The 14,591-nt window shown below is 43.1% G+C and overlaps 1 protein-coding gene across 3 annotated transcripts in view; it reads right to left on the minus strand.

Annotated features, from left to right (window-relative positions):
- SFXN5 (sideroflexin 5) overlaps window positions 1–14,591 on the minus strand; it is a 203,896-nt gene that overhangs the window by 73,963 nt on the left and 115,342 nt on the right. For all 3 annotated transcript variants that reach the window (XM_074285546.1, XM_074285548.1, XM_074285547.1), the window contains exon 10: window positions 10,296–10,386. In XM_074285546.1, the coding sequence (XP_074141647.1) occupies window positions 10,296–10,386 (91 nt within the window). The remainder of the gene's footprint in view (window positions 1–10,295; window positions 10,387–14,591) is intronic.

Here is a 14,591-nt window from a genome sequence, read left to right on the forward strand (position 1 = left end):
TTCTTCTTCTTCTTCTTCTTCTTCTTCTTCTTCTTCTTCTTCTTCTTCTTCTTCTTCTTCTTCTTCTTCTTCTTCTTCTTCTTCTTCTTCTTCTTCTTTTCTTCTTCTTCTTCTTCTTCTCCTCCTCCTCCTCCTCCTCCTCCTCCTTCTCCTCCTCCTCCTCCTCCTCTTCCTCCTCTCTCTTTCTCCTCCTTCTTCCCTTCTCTCTCTCTCTCCTTTCTTTTCTTTCTCCCATTTCTCTTTAAACTTTTCCTTTTCTTTCCTTTTCCTCTTCTATCCTTTTCTTAATATCTTTTCTTCTTCTCTCCTTCCTCTCATCTTTTATTCTTCTCTCTTATCTTTTTTTTGCCTCCTCTCCCCTCTCTCTCTTCCTTTTTTCTCCTCTACCCCTTTCACAAATATACTCACAGACTCCCCGGGCTGCCTGCTGCAGAAATCGTAGGCTGAACCTGGCATCAGGGGCCTTTTGTTTCCCTCTGGCTCCCAGAAATCTCCTCTCATTGCTGACCCCACCGACTGTTTCCATTTCCCAGCTGCCCCTTCTGCCATCCTGCCTGGGAGATCTGGGGCTTGAGGAATCTCCTGGCATTCCTCCACCTACTGGAGGGCACCCGAGGAGGCTGGGGAGGGCATAGGGCAGGGCAGGGGGCCAGCAAGATGACTGTTTCCTTCCTCTATTCCTACCGTGTGCTACATGGGGAGACCCTGACCTTTCATTATCCTGTTTGCCCAGGTCCCCCAACCATTCATTCCACCTCTTCATCAACCACAAGGCTCTACACACAATTAGGCATGACAGGCCACAAATAAGAAAGAACTGGAGAATTAATTAAGGCCTAAGCAGATTAATTATGGGTCCCTAATCAGTTCTGTTGCCAGCAGTTCTCTCTTTCCATCTCTCTCTCACTCCCTCTCTCTCTTTCTCTCTCTCACACATACATACACCTCCTGTAAAAATAGAAACCTCCAATAACCGAGATTTTCCACTTGCATCAATACTCTACCAAGCTCAAAATGCAGTTCAGAAGTTGGTTGTTATGGGATCTTGGGGGAAGGAAAGAAAGAAAAAGGTTAGAGAAACAGTAATAACAGCTGATACCCAGAGATAGCCCTTCAGGACTGGAAAAGCACTTTAGAGACACTCTCTCATTTGGTCTTCTTAATCCTGGGAGGCAGGTACTAGTATTATCTCTGTTTTAGTCACAAGGAAACTGAGGCAATCACTTGCCAGGGATCACACAGCTAGTAAGTGTCTGAATGTCAGTCTTCCTGACTTTGTGTCCAGTACTCCATGTGCTGCTATATTCTCTATACTACCCAGTTGCCTGGAAAATACCACTGAAGCCTGGCAAATCTTTATTTCTTTAATGAAGACATTGGAAAACATGGGCCATATTAGAATTCTCCCTCTCCCTGCCCCAGTTCCTGATTTTCTCTGTAAAGCAGTGAGGGATCTGCCCTCAACTTATTAAATATGATATAAAATCTAGAACTAAAAAAAAAAAATCTCTTAACAGGTTCAAATTCAGAGCTGACACTAAGAAGATGACATTTATTAGGGAAAATGCAAAGTTACGTACATGGGCTCAAAAAATCAATTGCCCTCCCTCACCCCCAGTTCCTGATTTTCTCTGTAAAGCAGTGGGGGATCTGCTCTCAACTTATCAAATATGGTATAAAATCTAGAATTAAAAAAAAAAATCTCTTAACAGATTCAAATTCAGAGCTGACACTAAGAAGATGACATTTATTAGGGGAAAATGTAAAGTTATGTACATAGGCTCAAAAAATCAATTGCCTTCCCTCCCCCCCCCAGTTCCTGTTTTTCTCTGTAAAGCAGTGAAGGATCTACCCTCAACTTATCAAATATGATATAAAATCCAGAGCTAAAAAAATTTTAACAGGTTCAAATTCAGAGCTGATACTAAAGAGACATCGTTTATTGGGGAGAATTCATGTAAAGTTCTATACATAGGTTCAAAAAATCAATTACCCAAAGAAAGATGAGAGGGATGTGTTTTAAAAAGAGATCAAGTGCAAAACACCTCCTGTTTTAGAGGTGGGGAAGCTCCCTGTGAGTCACCAGTGGTAAGTAGCAGCTAAAAAGCTAATTCCCATTGTACACTGAATTAACAGAAGTAACTACTGAAAGCAGCTGATGGTCCTGATGTAGTCTGCTCTGATCAAACCCCATCTGGAATACTGTGGCTCCCCTCAAGTTCCAACTGAAATCCTACCTTCTCTAGGAAGTCATCACAATTATCCTGATTCCAGTACCTTCCCTGTGCTGATTACTTCCAATGTACTCTAGATAAAGCTTATTTGTATGTAATTATCTGAAAATAGAACAATGTTCAGTGGAAGTATAGTGGAAAGGGATAATGGGTTTGAGCAATTCTGGCTACACCAGTCACTAATCTTGGGAAATCTTTAGACCTCAGTTTCAAATTTGGAATGATAATCCCTGTCTTAGTGTGGCTCATGGGGATGTTCATAGGACCCAAGGAAATAAGAATTAGTTTTCCTACAAGAGAAGCACTTTGTATTTATTAATAAATTATTTATAAATAAATTTATTAAAATTATAATTTATATTAATAAATTAATTATAAATAATTAATAAATTATTGTTTGGGATAGATAATTATCCCAAAAGGGTAAATTGTTACATAAATTTAAAGGGTTTCTCCCAGTAGTTTGGGAACTTCATTGGAAAATAGATGTCCTTCCTTTCTCTTAGAAGAGAAATGAGGGAGTATTGGTGGAGAACGGGTTTTGTGGGATGATTTTACTTGGCTTGGTTGTTTCATTTTCAGTCATCCAACTCTTTGTTGTCCTATTTGAGGTTTTCTTGGCAAGGATATTGGAATAGCTTGCCACTTTGTTTTCCTGCTCATTTTACACATGAGGAAACTGAGGCAAAGAGGGTGAAGTGACTTGCCCAAGGTCACATAGCTAGTAAGCATCTGAGGCCACATTTGAACTCAGGTCTTCCTACCTCCAGAGCTGTTATTCTATCCACTTAGCACCTAGTTGCCCATGGTTTTATTTAACCATCTTTAATTGTTATGAATGGGGGATAGGGAAAGATGTGAGAAGTATATCATAAAAGCATCAATACTGCCTTAAAAGGATATTCATCTCATATTTATGAGAACACACACACCAGGTTGGGAGGATGACCTGTGTTTCATTATCACACTAGATATTCTCTGAGGTTGAGCACCATCTTCCCATCAAACTAGGGGAGTCGCTAAAGGGGAGGGTTTTCCCCAGTGGAGAGACGGCATACAAGGTTCAATGAAAAGAATAGAGAAGAAATCTGGAGTCTGAGGACTAGGGCCCAAATCTCAGGTGGCTGTGGGCAGGTCACTTTTATTTTCTGGAGTTCAATTTCCTCCACTGCCAAGTGAAGAGATTGGACTGGGTGACCCCCTAGGTCCTTGTGGTCCTAGATTTAGACTCCTCCGGATGCTGGGGCTCCACCCCCACAAGACCTCTGGGGTTCCAACAGTGTGGGCCAGCCAGAGCATCCAAGCAGCTTGATGTGAGGCTGGGCCCCACCCTAGCGTGGGCCAGAGCTGGCCTTGCACCATTAACTCCCCTTGGAGGGGCTGCTTGTTCTGAGAAGAGACTCCTGGGGGCGGGAGCACACGCAGTGCCTGAGCAATATTAGAATCATAGAGTTGGGAGAGATCAGCTGGTCCAGCCCACTCACAGGGTTCACTGGATGACTGGGCAAGGGGAATGATGACAATTTGACTTCGCTTGCATACCTGGGCTCCCCTGAGGCTGCCGATGTCTCCAAGGACAGAACCCGGGTCTCCCTCCGCCCCCTTCACACCGGAGACTCCCAAGGGCAGCGCCTGGGTCTGTCCTAATTAGATCAGGGATTGCTATGTCACCCCACATCATTCTGAAGGGCCCCTGAAGCAGGTCCTGCGTCTCCTCCATGGTATGAGGGACTAACAGAGGAAGGGGCTGTGTATTCGTCATCAGTGGGAGAATTCTTCCGAGGGTACCACTCTTGAGTGTGTATATTTTTGCAAAGTTCAATCACTGGATCTCCCCCAAATCTCTAGAAGTAGAGAGGGCAGGTATTATTACCATCCGACAGGTGGAGAAACCAAGATCTAGCAAAGTCTGACCTCTGAGTCACTAATGACGGTTTATCCATGACAGTATGAAAATGCTCCTAAGTTTTTCATTGGGAAGTGTAATAATCAAAGTGACAGATCACTTGAACCCAAGTAGCTGAAGGAAGAAAGAGACTGAAGCACATGAGACAAGGCAGAATTAAATCAAAATGTGAGAGATTAAGTCGAGAAGTAAGAGATCGGATTGTCCGGGATCCAATAGGAAATAGAGGAATTGGCAGTGAGCAACCTAGGAGAATTAGGAGTCATTTCCGTTGTTTGGTTGTAGGCCCTGGGGACGAGGCCCAAAGTTAGCCAGAGAGGCCTTTGTTCCTTTGAGGTCTGGATGGGAAGGAGAATGGACCAAAGAAGAGAAATCAGATTCCCACTGTCAAGCCAGACTCTGTATTCAGATTTGTACTTAAGATGATCCCAAGCTAGCGCCCTCCATTGGAGTTTCTATGTGTGAGGGAAGCAATTCATTTTGGATCCCTTCTCTAGTCCAATCTCAATTTGATGGAATCATATCAAAATTCTGTACATAAGGCCTCAGAGCTGCGAGCTGCAGATCCCAAGATGACTTGCTCAACTTAGGCAAGTTAGCTAAAGACTAACCATTGTTTTGCCTTGTGATGATGACCATGTCCAGCTTGGCAGAGGTAACAACTAAGTGGAAAGTCCCCCCAAATATTTTGTACCTCTGGACCGATCATTTGTCCAATAGGAGCAGATGACCATCACTCAGGTCACTGACTGTGATAACTCGTACCATTTCCTCCTGCCCAAATTAAGGAGAAATCTATCCATCTTATGTGGAAATATCCTTGCTTTGCCCAACTTGTGACCCCACTGACATATTATTTTGCTTATTCTGGAATTCTGTATTTATTACAGTTGTCCTGGAATAAGTAGATATTAAGTTATATTAAATATAGGGCCCTGGAAGGAGGATTCCGAGGAAGATCTGAGGTCCATTTCATTAGAGGGGACCATGGGCCCTTTAATAAAGTGTCATTGGCTCAGACCTCTGCCTCAGTCTCTTTTATTGTAAGTAGGATAATGTTAATCTCCACAGAGAGCTGATGAGCAGTCATCAAGGGGAAAAGATTGAAGATACAATGATTCAAGTTAATTCCAATAGACTTGGGATGGAAAATGTCAATCACATCCAGAAAGAGAACTATGGAGAGTGAATGTGGATGGAAGCATAGTATTTTCACCTTTTTTATTTGTTTGTTTTTTCCCTTTTGATCTGATTGCACTTACATAACATGATAAATATGGAGATATGTTTAAAAGAATTGCCCATGTTTAACATATATCAGATTGTTCGCTGTCTTGGGGAAGAGAGAGGTAAGGGAGAGAAGGAGAAAAATTTAGAACACAAAGTTTTACAAAAGTGAATGTTAAAAACTGTGTGTATATTTGGAAAATAAATATTATTGAAAAAAAATAAAATAACGAGAAATTAAAAACTGAAATAGATGGGGGGAAAAAGGAAAAAGAGGCAAAGAATCTTTGAATCTAGGGCCATGATACAAAGATAATCCCTCCTTTCAAAACTCAACTCAGGTACCACATCCTCACGTAGATCATTCCCCTTTCCTCCCTTCCCTCCACTTGTAGGGCTTCTTCTCCAGATTACCCTGCAATTACTTTTATATTTACTGAACACTACGGCTTTAGGGGTCATCTCCTCATTTTATGTCTGAAGGAACTAAAGTCCGGAAAGATCTCTAGAGTTCTGAACCTGAAATCCAAGTTAAAATTTTTTCCTCAGATACTTTCTAGCAGTGTGACCCTGGGCAAGTCACTCTGCCTGCCTCAGTTTCCTCATGTGTAAAATGGGAAGAATAAAAACACTTACCCCTCAGGGTTGTTGTGAGGATCAACCAGTCAATTAGCACTTGTTAAACACTATATGCAAGGCATTGTACAAAGAGCTTAGGATACAAAGAAAGGCAACATGGTCCTTGTCCTCAAGGAGCTCACATTCTAATAGAGGAGATAACATGCACGTTTCTAGGTCCAAATATACAGCGTATGTTACATAATATATATGTTACACTATATACACAGTGACTGTAACAGTTACAATATATTATATGCTGTTATAATGTAACATATATAGCTGTAACAGTGCTGGAAACAGTTACGATGTAACATATTTAGGGAAAGTGTGACATATACACAGAGGTTGAGCCTGCCTCCAGAGTCAGATTCAATCATCCTTTCCCTCCCCTTAGTTCATGTCCTGTCAACCAAGCCTGTGGTCGGATTCCATGGACCTGAGCCATTAGAATATCAGGGGCTGAGATTTCATATTACTTCATCTGTAGGGAAAGGACTATGAAAGATCCAGTCCTGAATCACAGCAGCTTCTCAAAACAACAAATCCTCCTTTGAAATCAGTTTAGAGCCTTCCCCTTCAGCCTCCGAGTTTTCATATTTTATTTCTTTTCAAGTTTCTTTAGTTATTGTGTGTGAACTCTAGATATTGAACTTCTTAACCTTCCTTGATTTCTGAATTCAAAGATCAGTCCCTCTTGATTCCTTGGCTCCCTAATATTTTTTTTTCTTCTTTGCTCCCTTATACTCTTCTTCTTCTTCCTTTTTTTCTTTTTCTTCCTTTTTGTTCTTCTTTTTCCTTCTTGTTCTTCTTCCTTCTCTTTTTTTTTCTTGTTCTCCTGCTTCTTCCTGTTTTTCTTCCTCCTCCTCCTTCTTTCTTCCTCTTTTTCTTTCTTCTCTTCTTTTTTCTTCTTCTTCTTCCTTTTCTTTCTTTTTCATTCTCTTATTCCCCTCCTTTCTTCTCTTCTTCCTCTTCTTTCTTCTTCCTTTTCTCTTCTTCCTCTTCTTTATTCTTCTTCTTCCTTCTTTTCTTCTTTCTCCTTTTTCTTCCTTCTTCTTTCTTCTCCACTTTCTTCTCCTTTTTCTCATATTTCCATATTAGTCATATTGTGAAAGAAAAACAATGAGGAAAATAAAGCAAACAAAAAAAAGTGAAAATACTGTGTTTCAATCCACATTCAGTCTTCATAGTTCTCCCTCCAGATGTAGGTGGTATTTTCTATCCCAAGCCTATTGAAATTGTCCTGGATCACACTATTGCTGAAAAGAGCTAAGTTTATCATATTGATTGTCATATAATCTTACTTTTACTGTGTGCAGTGTTCTCCTGGTTCTGCTCACTTCACTTTGCTCATCAGTAATAGTTCCTATAAGTCTCTCCAGGCATTTCTGAAATCATCCTGCTAATCATTTCTTATAGAACAATAATATTCCATTACATTAATTTATCAGAACTTGTACAGACATTTCCTAATTGATGGGTATCGACTCAACTTCCAACTCCTTGCCATTACATAAAGAGCTACTTACTACAAATATTTTTGCACCTATGGGTTCTTTTCCCTTTTCTCTGGTCTCTTTGGGATACAGACACAGTAGTAAGACTGCTGGATCAAAGGGTATGCACAGTTTTATAGCTCTTTGGGCATAGCTCTAAACTGTTCTCCAGAATGACTGGATCCATTCACAACTCCACCAACAATGCATTAGTATCCTAACTTTAGAAAAGATTTCTTTCAGAAGGTGGGTTCCCCCCCCACCCCCTGAGGCTGGGGTTAAGTGACTTGCCCACAGTCACACAGCTAGGAAGTCTTAAGTGTCTGAGACCAGATTTGAACTCAGGTCCTCCTGACTTCAAGGCTGGTGCTTTCTCCACTGTGCCACCTAACTTCCCCCCAGAAGATGGGTTTTGAGTTCATTCTGGAAGGAATCTAGGTAAACTCAGAAGGAGAAGTGAGAAAGAAGGGCATTCTGGGTGTAGGAAATAAGGAAAAGGTGTGGAGGCCAGAGATGGAGAATCAGAGATGGAGTATCAAGGAAGCCGATGTCCTTGGATCACAGAGTCTTTGCTGGGGGTAAGACAAGGAATTTGGAAAGCTGGGAAAAGGCCAGGTTGTAAAAGGGTTTAAAAGCTAAAGAGAAAATTTCCTATTTGACTCTGGAGGTAATAGGCAGTTTATTAAGTGGGAAATGGCTTGGACAGAATTGTAATTCAGGAGGATCACTGGCTTCTGAGCAGAGGGTGGCTGGGGGCCAAATGAGATAATATACACAAAGTACTTTGCAAACCTTAATGGGCTATAAAAATTCAAGCCCTCGTTATTACTGTCCAAGGTCACACAGGTGATGTAGGACAAAGCCATGATTACCTGTATAAAGGCTGTCCTTCCCATCTGAATGTGAACTCTCTGAGGAAAAAGACTGCTTCTGCCTTTCTTAGTGCCCCTAGGGCCTAATAAGGCATGTGGTATATAGTAGATGCTTAATAAATACTTGTTAAGTGGATGACCCCATTTCCTCCTGAGTACCTTGGAGGATGACTACAGAAGTAGTCAGCACAAAATCTAGAAGTCTCCCATTGCAGTCCATCTGGCACAATAGAACAATGCCCTCAGAGTCAGAAAGCCCCAAGTTCGGATTCAGCCTCCGACATCACATCTGGGCAAATCACTTAACCGCTTTTTGCCTCAGTTTCCTCAACTGTAAAGTAGGGGGGATACAGCACCTACCTGTTAAGAGTTGTTTTGAGGATCAAAAGAGATAATATTTGTAAAACATCTGGCATACAGTAGGCTCTACATAAATGCTTCTTTTCCATTTTGTGGAGGGATCCCAGAGAATTTCTGGTGGACCCATCATCTGGCCGGCAGGGGCTGGGTTAACAAACCTCAGCTCTCCAACTTCAAATCAGAGGCTGAGCCAGTTTCCAGAGTCGAGATTCGATCTCTGCCTCATTGTCACGGTCACAACCAGCCCAGGGCAGTCGGGGGCTGTCCCTTCTTTGTCCCCGTTGTGGCCCATAAACCCAAATGACTGGGAAAGCACAGAGTTAACTCAATTAGGCCCCTTAACGAAGCCAGCCCTAAAGAGTCATTCATTTAATGGCCCACTCCCAAAATAGCAGGAGACTTCATTAAATGTGTGGCGTTGCCACAGCAATTATCTGGGTCATCTGAGGATCTGGCCGCTGATTAGTCCTTGGAGTTCATTAGCCTATTGGCAAGTAGAAGGGAACAAAGATCCAGGCTGAAGAATAATAATAATCCTGGCCAACCCTCCCCCCAATATTTGCCCTGGGTGGTTAATTTCTCTCAAAATTCTCCCATGGCCCCATCTTGTTCTCCACAATCCTCCCGACTGTGTGGGAGGGAAGGAGACAGTGGGTGAGTGGAAATCAAATTCTGATTCGGCCACTTGCCCCGTCTTTGGGTGTCCCATTCAAAATCACAGGAGTCGGATCAGAAGCTCTCCAAAGGCCTTTCCAGAACTAAATCCATTTATCTCCTGCTCCATATTTTTTAGCCAAGAAGAGGCCTGAGGTGCTAAGAGATCCGAAAACAGCATCCCCAATTTCCTGCCTCCTGAGTCTTTTCCTAAGGCCCAAGTGCCCAGGAGAATCATGGGATGTTTCCAAAGCCCCAGGCTGCAGGCCCAGCTCCCTTCCTATGTAGAGGTAAGGCACCCCAGGAGAAAGGATATCCACCTTAACAATCCAGAGGCATGGTTTGTGTCTTAGCCCTTACACTGATTAGCCATGAGTCCTTGGACAAGTCATAGAGTGATCTGATGGGATACAGCCAGGTCTTAGTTATCTCACGGGAAGAGCTTGGGGTCAGAATGAAATGATTTGTAACAGGATTGGCAGAGGAGTAAAAGAAGCCTTGGAACAGCCCTCTACCTTTGATTCCACTGAAGAAGAGAAAAGAAGAAGCTAGAGAAGGGGAACATGGAGGAGACTGAGCATTTTACAGATATTAACTCATTTTGGTAATGAGACAACCACCCTGGGAGATAATATTATTAACCCCATTTTACAGATAAGGAAACTGAGTCAGAGAGACACAGTGACTCAGTCACACTACTAGGTCCAGGCCTTCTTTATTCCAAGTCTCTAACCATGATGTCATGCTGTTTCTCCTTGGGAAGGCCATTAAAGGGTGGGAACACTTTTGAGGCTGGGGGGCCTTTTGGGACACTTCCTCATCACCTTGTACAACAGTTCTCCAGGTATGTTTGTCCCCTGGCCAGGAGAGCCCCAGGTTGGACACATACACACGCACATGCACACACACACATGGAACTCTCTCTTACCTACAGCCGGGAACGGCACGAACCTCTGGATGAGAAGGCGGGTGGCTGGGGTGAACTTGTTTGCTCTTTGAACCAGAGCATTAAGGCCCACCTTGGAAAGAGGAAAAAGCAAAATCAGAGGAAAGGCCGCCACAGCAGGACATTATGCACCCATTTGCACTGGAGGAGGTGGAAAGGAAGGCCCTTGGCAAAAAATGAGTCTCTACATCCTGCCTGATCCCAAGCCCCCATCTGTGACTCAGGGCTCCTGTTCCCGGGTGACCCAATGGCTAGGGGGGGTGTCACTGAACGCCCACTCTTCCCTGCTCCCACCAAGGGGAAGAATGTGCCCCCTGGTAGGCAGCTCAGGGAAACTGGGCATTGACCAAGAAATGTTTTATTCCTCATTCCTGCAACTGCTATCTACTCAATCAATGAAATCAGGACCATGTGCCTCCTCTGGGCCGGGCCTGGTGCTGGGAAGTGATTCAGGAAAAAACATAATACTTGCTCAGGGCAGCTCACATGATGAAACACTCACATACACACTGGGGGGAAATGAGAACAAATGTCCAAGCTCTCCCCCCTCCTGTACTAGTACTCTCACCTCCCCCTCTCCATCTCATTTACTCTATTTATTGTACTTATTGAGGGCAAGGGAATGAGCATTTGTAGAGTACCTACTTTGTTTCAGGCACTGATTGTATTTTTTTTTAAACAAATATCTCATTTACTTATATAAATATATAAAATATTTTATATATTCATATGTGGAATAGTTTATTCTTAATGTATTTTTAAATATATATGCTCTCTGATTGAATGTAAACTCATTGATGGCAAGGTCTGTTTCTTTTTTTCTTTTTTTCTCCCCAGTGCACACTACCAATATATTGTGTATAAAAAGACTAAACAGGAAATGGGAGTTCAGCAGAGAGAGAGATGCTGACTTCAGCTAAGGTGAAACAGGAAGACTCCAGGGACAAGGGAGACTTGAATGAGGCACTGAACAATGGATGGTGATAATAATAATGAGTCCAACCTTCTCATTTTATAAAGGGAGAAACCGAGACCCTGAGAGCTGAAGCAATGTCAATTCAATTTAATAAATATTTACTAAGTGTCTATTATGTGCCAGGCACTGCAGCTACAAAAGTGGCAAAAGACCATCCTGCCATCAAAGAGTTTATGATGTAAAGAAGATCCAACTCACTTCCAGTTGATCAATGATGGACAGAGGTAGCTGCACCCAGAGAAGAAACACTGGGAGGGGAATGAAAATTGTTAGCACTAATATCTGTCTGCCCAGGTTGCATGTACCTTCGGATTCTAATGTTTATTGTGCAACAAGAAAGTGATATTCGCACACATGTATTGTACCTAGACTATATTGTAACACATGTAAAATGTATGGTATTGCCTGTCGTCGGGGGGAGGGAATAGAGGGAGGGGGGGTAAATTGGAAAAATGAATACAAGGGATAATATTATAAAAAATATATATATATATATATAATAAAAAAAAAAAGAGTTTATGATGTAAAGAATTTATGATAAATTTAAATAGATAGATAAATGGATGGATAGCTGGATGGAATAGATATATAGAGAGAATAGATAGATGGAATTGATTGATAGATGAGATAGAATAGACAGACAGACAGACAGACAGATAGATGGATGAGATAGATGGAATAGACAGATGGATGGATGGATAGGTGGATGGAATAGATATATAGATAGAATAGATGGATGGATAGATGGAATAGATTGATAGATGAGATAGAATATATAGAAAGACAGACAGACAGATAGATGGAATAGATGGATGGGTAGATAGATGGATGGATAGGTAGGTAGGTAGATAGATGGATATACTAATGGATGGATGGATGGATAGATAGATAGAAGATCTAAGACAGTTACATAAACAATCAAGCTCTAGATAAGAAAAATAGGAAACAATTAAGAGATGGCACCAAGGTCTCCCAGCCAGGAAATGGCAGAGCTGAAATTTTGAACATGACTTGCAATGCCCTCTTTGTCCATTGCCTTGTCTACTGTCTTCTTACAAGGTCTTTGATATTCATTGCCTCCTTTGAATCTCTGGAGATCCCTGTCAGACAGATTCTATTATCCCCATTTTTCAGACCAAATAACTGAGACTCAGAGGAGTTATGCGATTTGCCCATAGTCACACAATGATGAAAACGGGACTCCAAACCAGACCTTCCTGGCCTTTGTTCACTACCCCAGGAAGTCTCACTGTAGGCAGAGCATGAAAGGAGAATGTTCCAGGCAGAGAGAACGAGAGAAGCACAAGTGAGGAGGCGGGAATGGCTAGGGTGGCCTGGCAGGGGACGGGAGGAGGAACAGCCATAGCTACCCATCAGGCTAGAACTAGCTCAGCTGAAGTCACAGAGTCTCATCATCACTAGCTGAGCCTCAAGAGATGTATTTTTGGTCACACAGGGGATGTAATCCGCCACAGTGGAGGGGATGGCCACACTGGAGAGCCACAAATCGAAGAAAAGTTTCTATGGCACTTGATGCACACTTTGATGCTCCTGACAACCCTAGGATAGCTGAGGCATCATGGTCCTCATTTCACAGCTGAGCAAACTGGGGCTTAATAAGGTGAGGTGCCTTGGCAGGGACACACTGCTTGTGAGCACGGGTCTCCTTATTCTCAATCCACTACCCTGCCTGTAAGCAATGACAGCTCCCTGAGGTCAGATGGGGTCAGACTTTCGGGGACACCTACACTCCACAGCCCTTGGAATTACTGATAACTAACTGTCCCCCACTGTCCCACCACTCCCTGTTGTCTCCTCTGTGCTTCCTGAAGCCAGGAACTATCTTTGCCTGCTCCTTGTCATCTCCCACCTGGCACTGAGATTCCCTTCCCTCTGAGATTACCTCTGTGTGTACACACACACACACACCACACACACACACACACACACACATACACACACACACCACACACACACCACACTACACACACACACACCCCACTACATACACACACACACCACACACACACACACACACCACACTACACACACACAACCACACACACACACACACACCACACACACACACACACACCACACACACACACACACCACACTACACACACACACACACAACCACACTACACACACCACACACACATACCACACACACACACACATACCACACACACACACACACACACCACACACACACACACACACACACACACACCACACACACACACACACACACATAATTATTATACTTACATTTAGGTACAGACAAGCTATTTTTCTGTATGGAGACAGATGTGCCTTGTATGTACCTGATTATTAACATCAATAGGCAGATACATATAGATGGATAGATACGATACATATCTGCTAAATAGAGATAGATATAAATAGATATGTGACAGAAAGAGATAGATATGATAGCAAGATAGATGTGATAGGTGATGGAGCGATGGAGAGATAGGATAGAGGGAGATAGGATAGATGATGGATAGGATAGATCGGTGATGGAGAGATGGAGAGACAGGCTATATATATAGAGAGAGAGATGATAGGGTAGAGGTAGATGATAGATATGATAGTGAGATGGATGTGATAGGTGATTGATAGATGGACAGAAATGATAAATAGATATGGATAGAGTAGATATAGATGACAGGTGATGGATAGATATGATCCAGAGAGATGGGATAGATGATAGATAGGTGATGGAGAGATATGAGAGATAGATGATAGCTAGAGAGATGTGATGGGTGATTGATAGGTGAATAGATTGGATAAATATGCTGGAGAGGTGACTGATAAAGGACTAGATATGACTGATCTACCAGAGAGAGAGACAGGATATAGATGACAGACAGACATGATAGCTGGGAGAGGTGATTGATGGATACGATAGAGACAGATGACAGAGAGGATGGAGATGGATAAATGGACTGAGGGATGGATGATTTTGTTCGTATAAAGTGTCCTCGTTGCATTAGAAGGCAAGTTCGGGGGGGGGGGCGATTTCGTTTCTGTCTTTGTAGAGCCAGCACTTCCATACAGCAAGCGTTTAATAAGCGCACGCTGATAATTTCCCTGGGCGGACTGATCCCCACCCCCGCCCCACCTAAGGGAGAGGAGCGATCGCTGGGGAGAAGGTAGAGGGGGCTCTCGAGGGCTCGAGGTGGGAAGGAGGTCCCAGAATCCGGCCCCCTCGTCCCCGCCCCCCCGCGCAGATGCCAGGGGAGCTTGCGTGCCCCCGCCGCCCCCCCGGAATGACTGAGGCAGCGCTCCGCCGTGGC

The sequence above is a fragment of the Sminthopsis crassicaudata genome, chromosome 2 (assembly GCF_048593235.1).
Source record: "Sminthopsis crassicaudata isolate SCR6 chromosome 2, ASM4859323v1, whole genome shotgun sequence".
NCBI classification, from domain to species: Eukaryota; Metazoa; Chordata; class Mammalia; order Dasyuromorphia; family Dasyuridae; genus Sminthopsis; species Sminthopsis crassicaudata.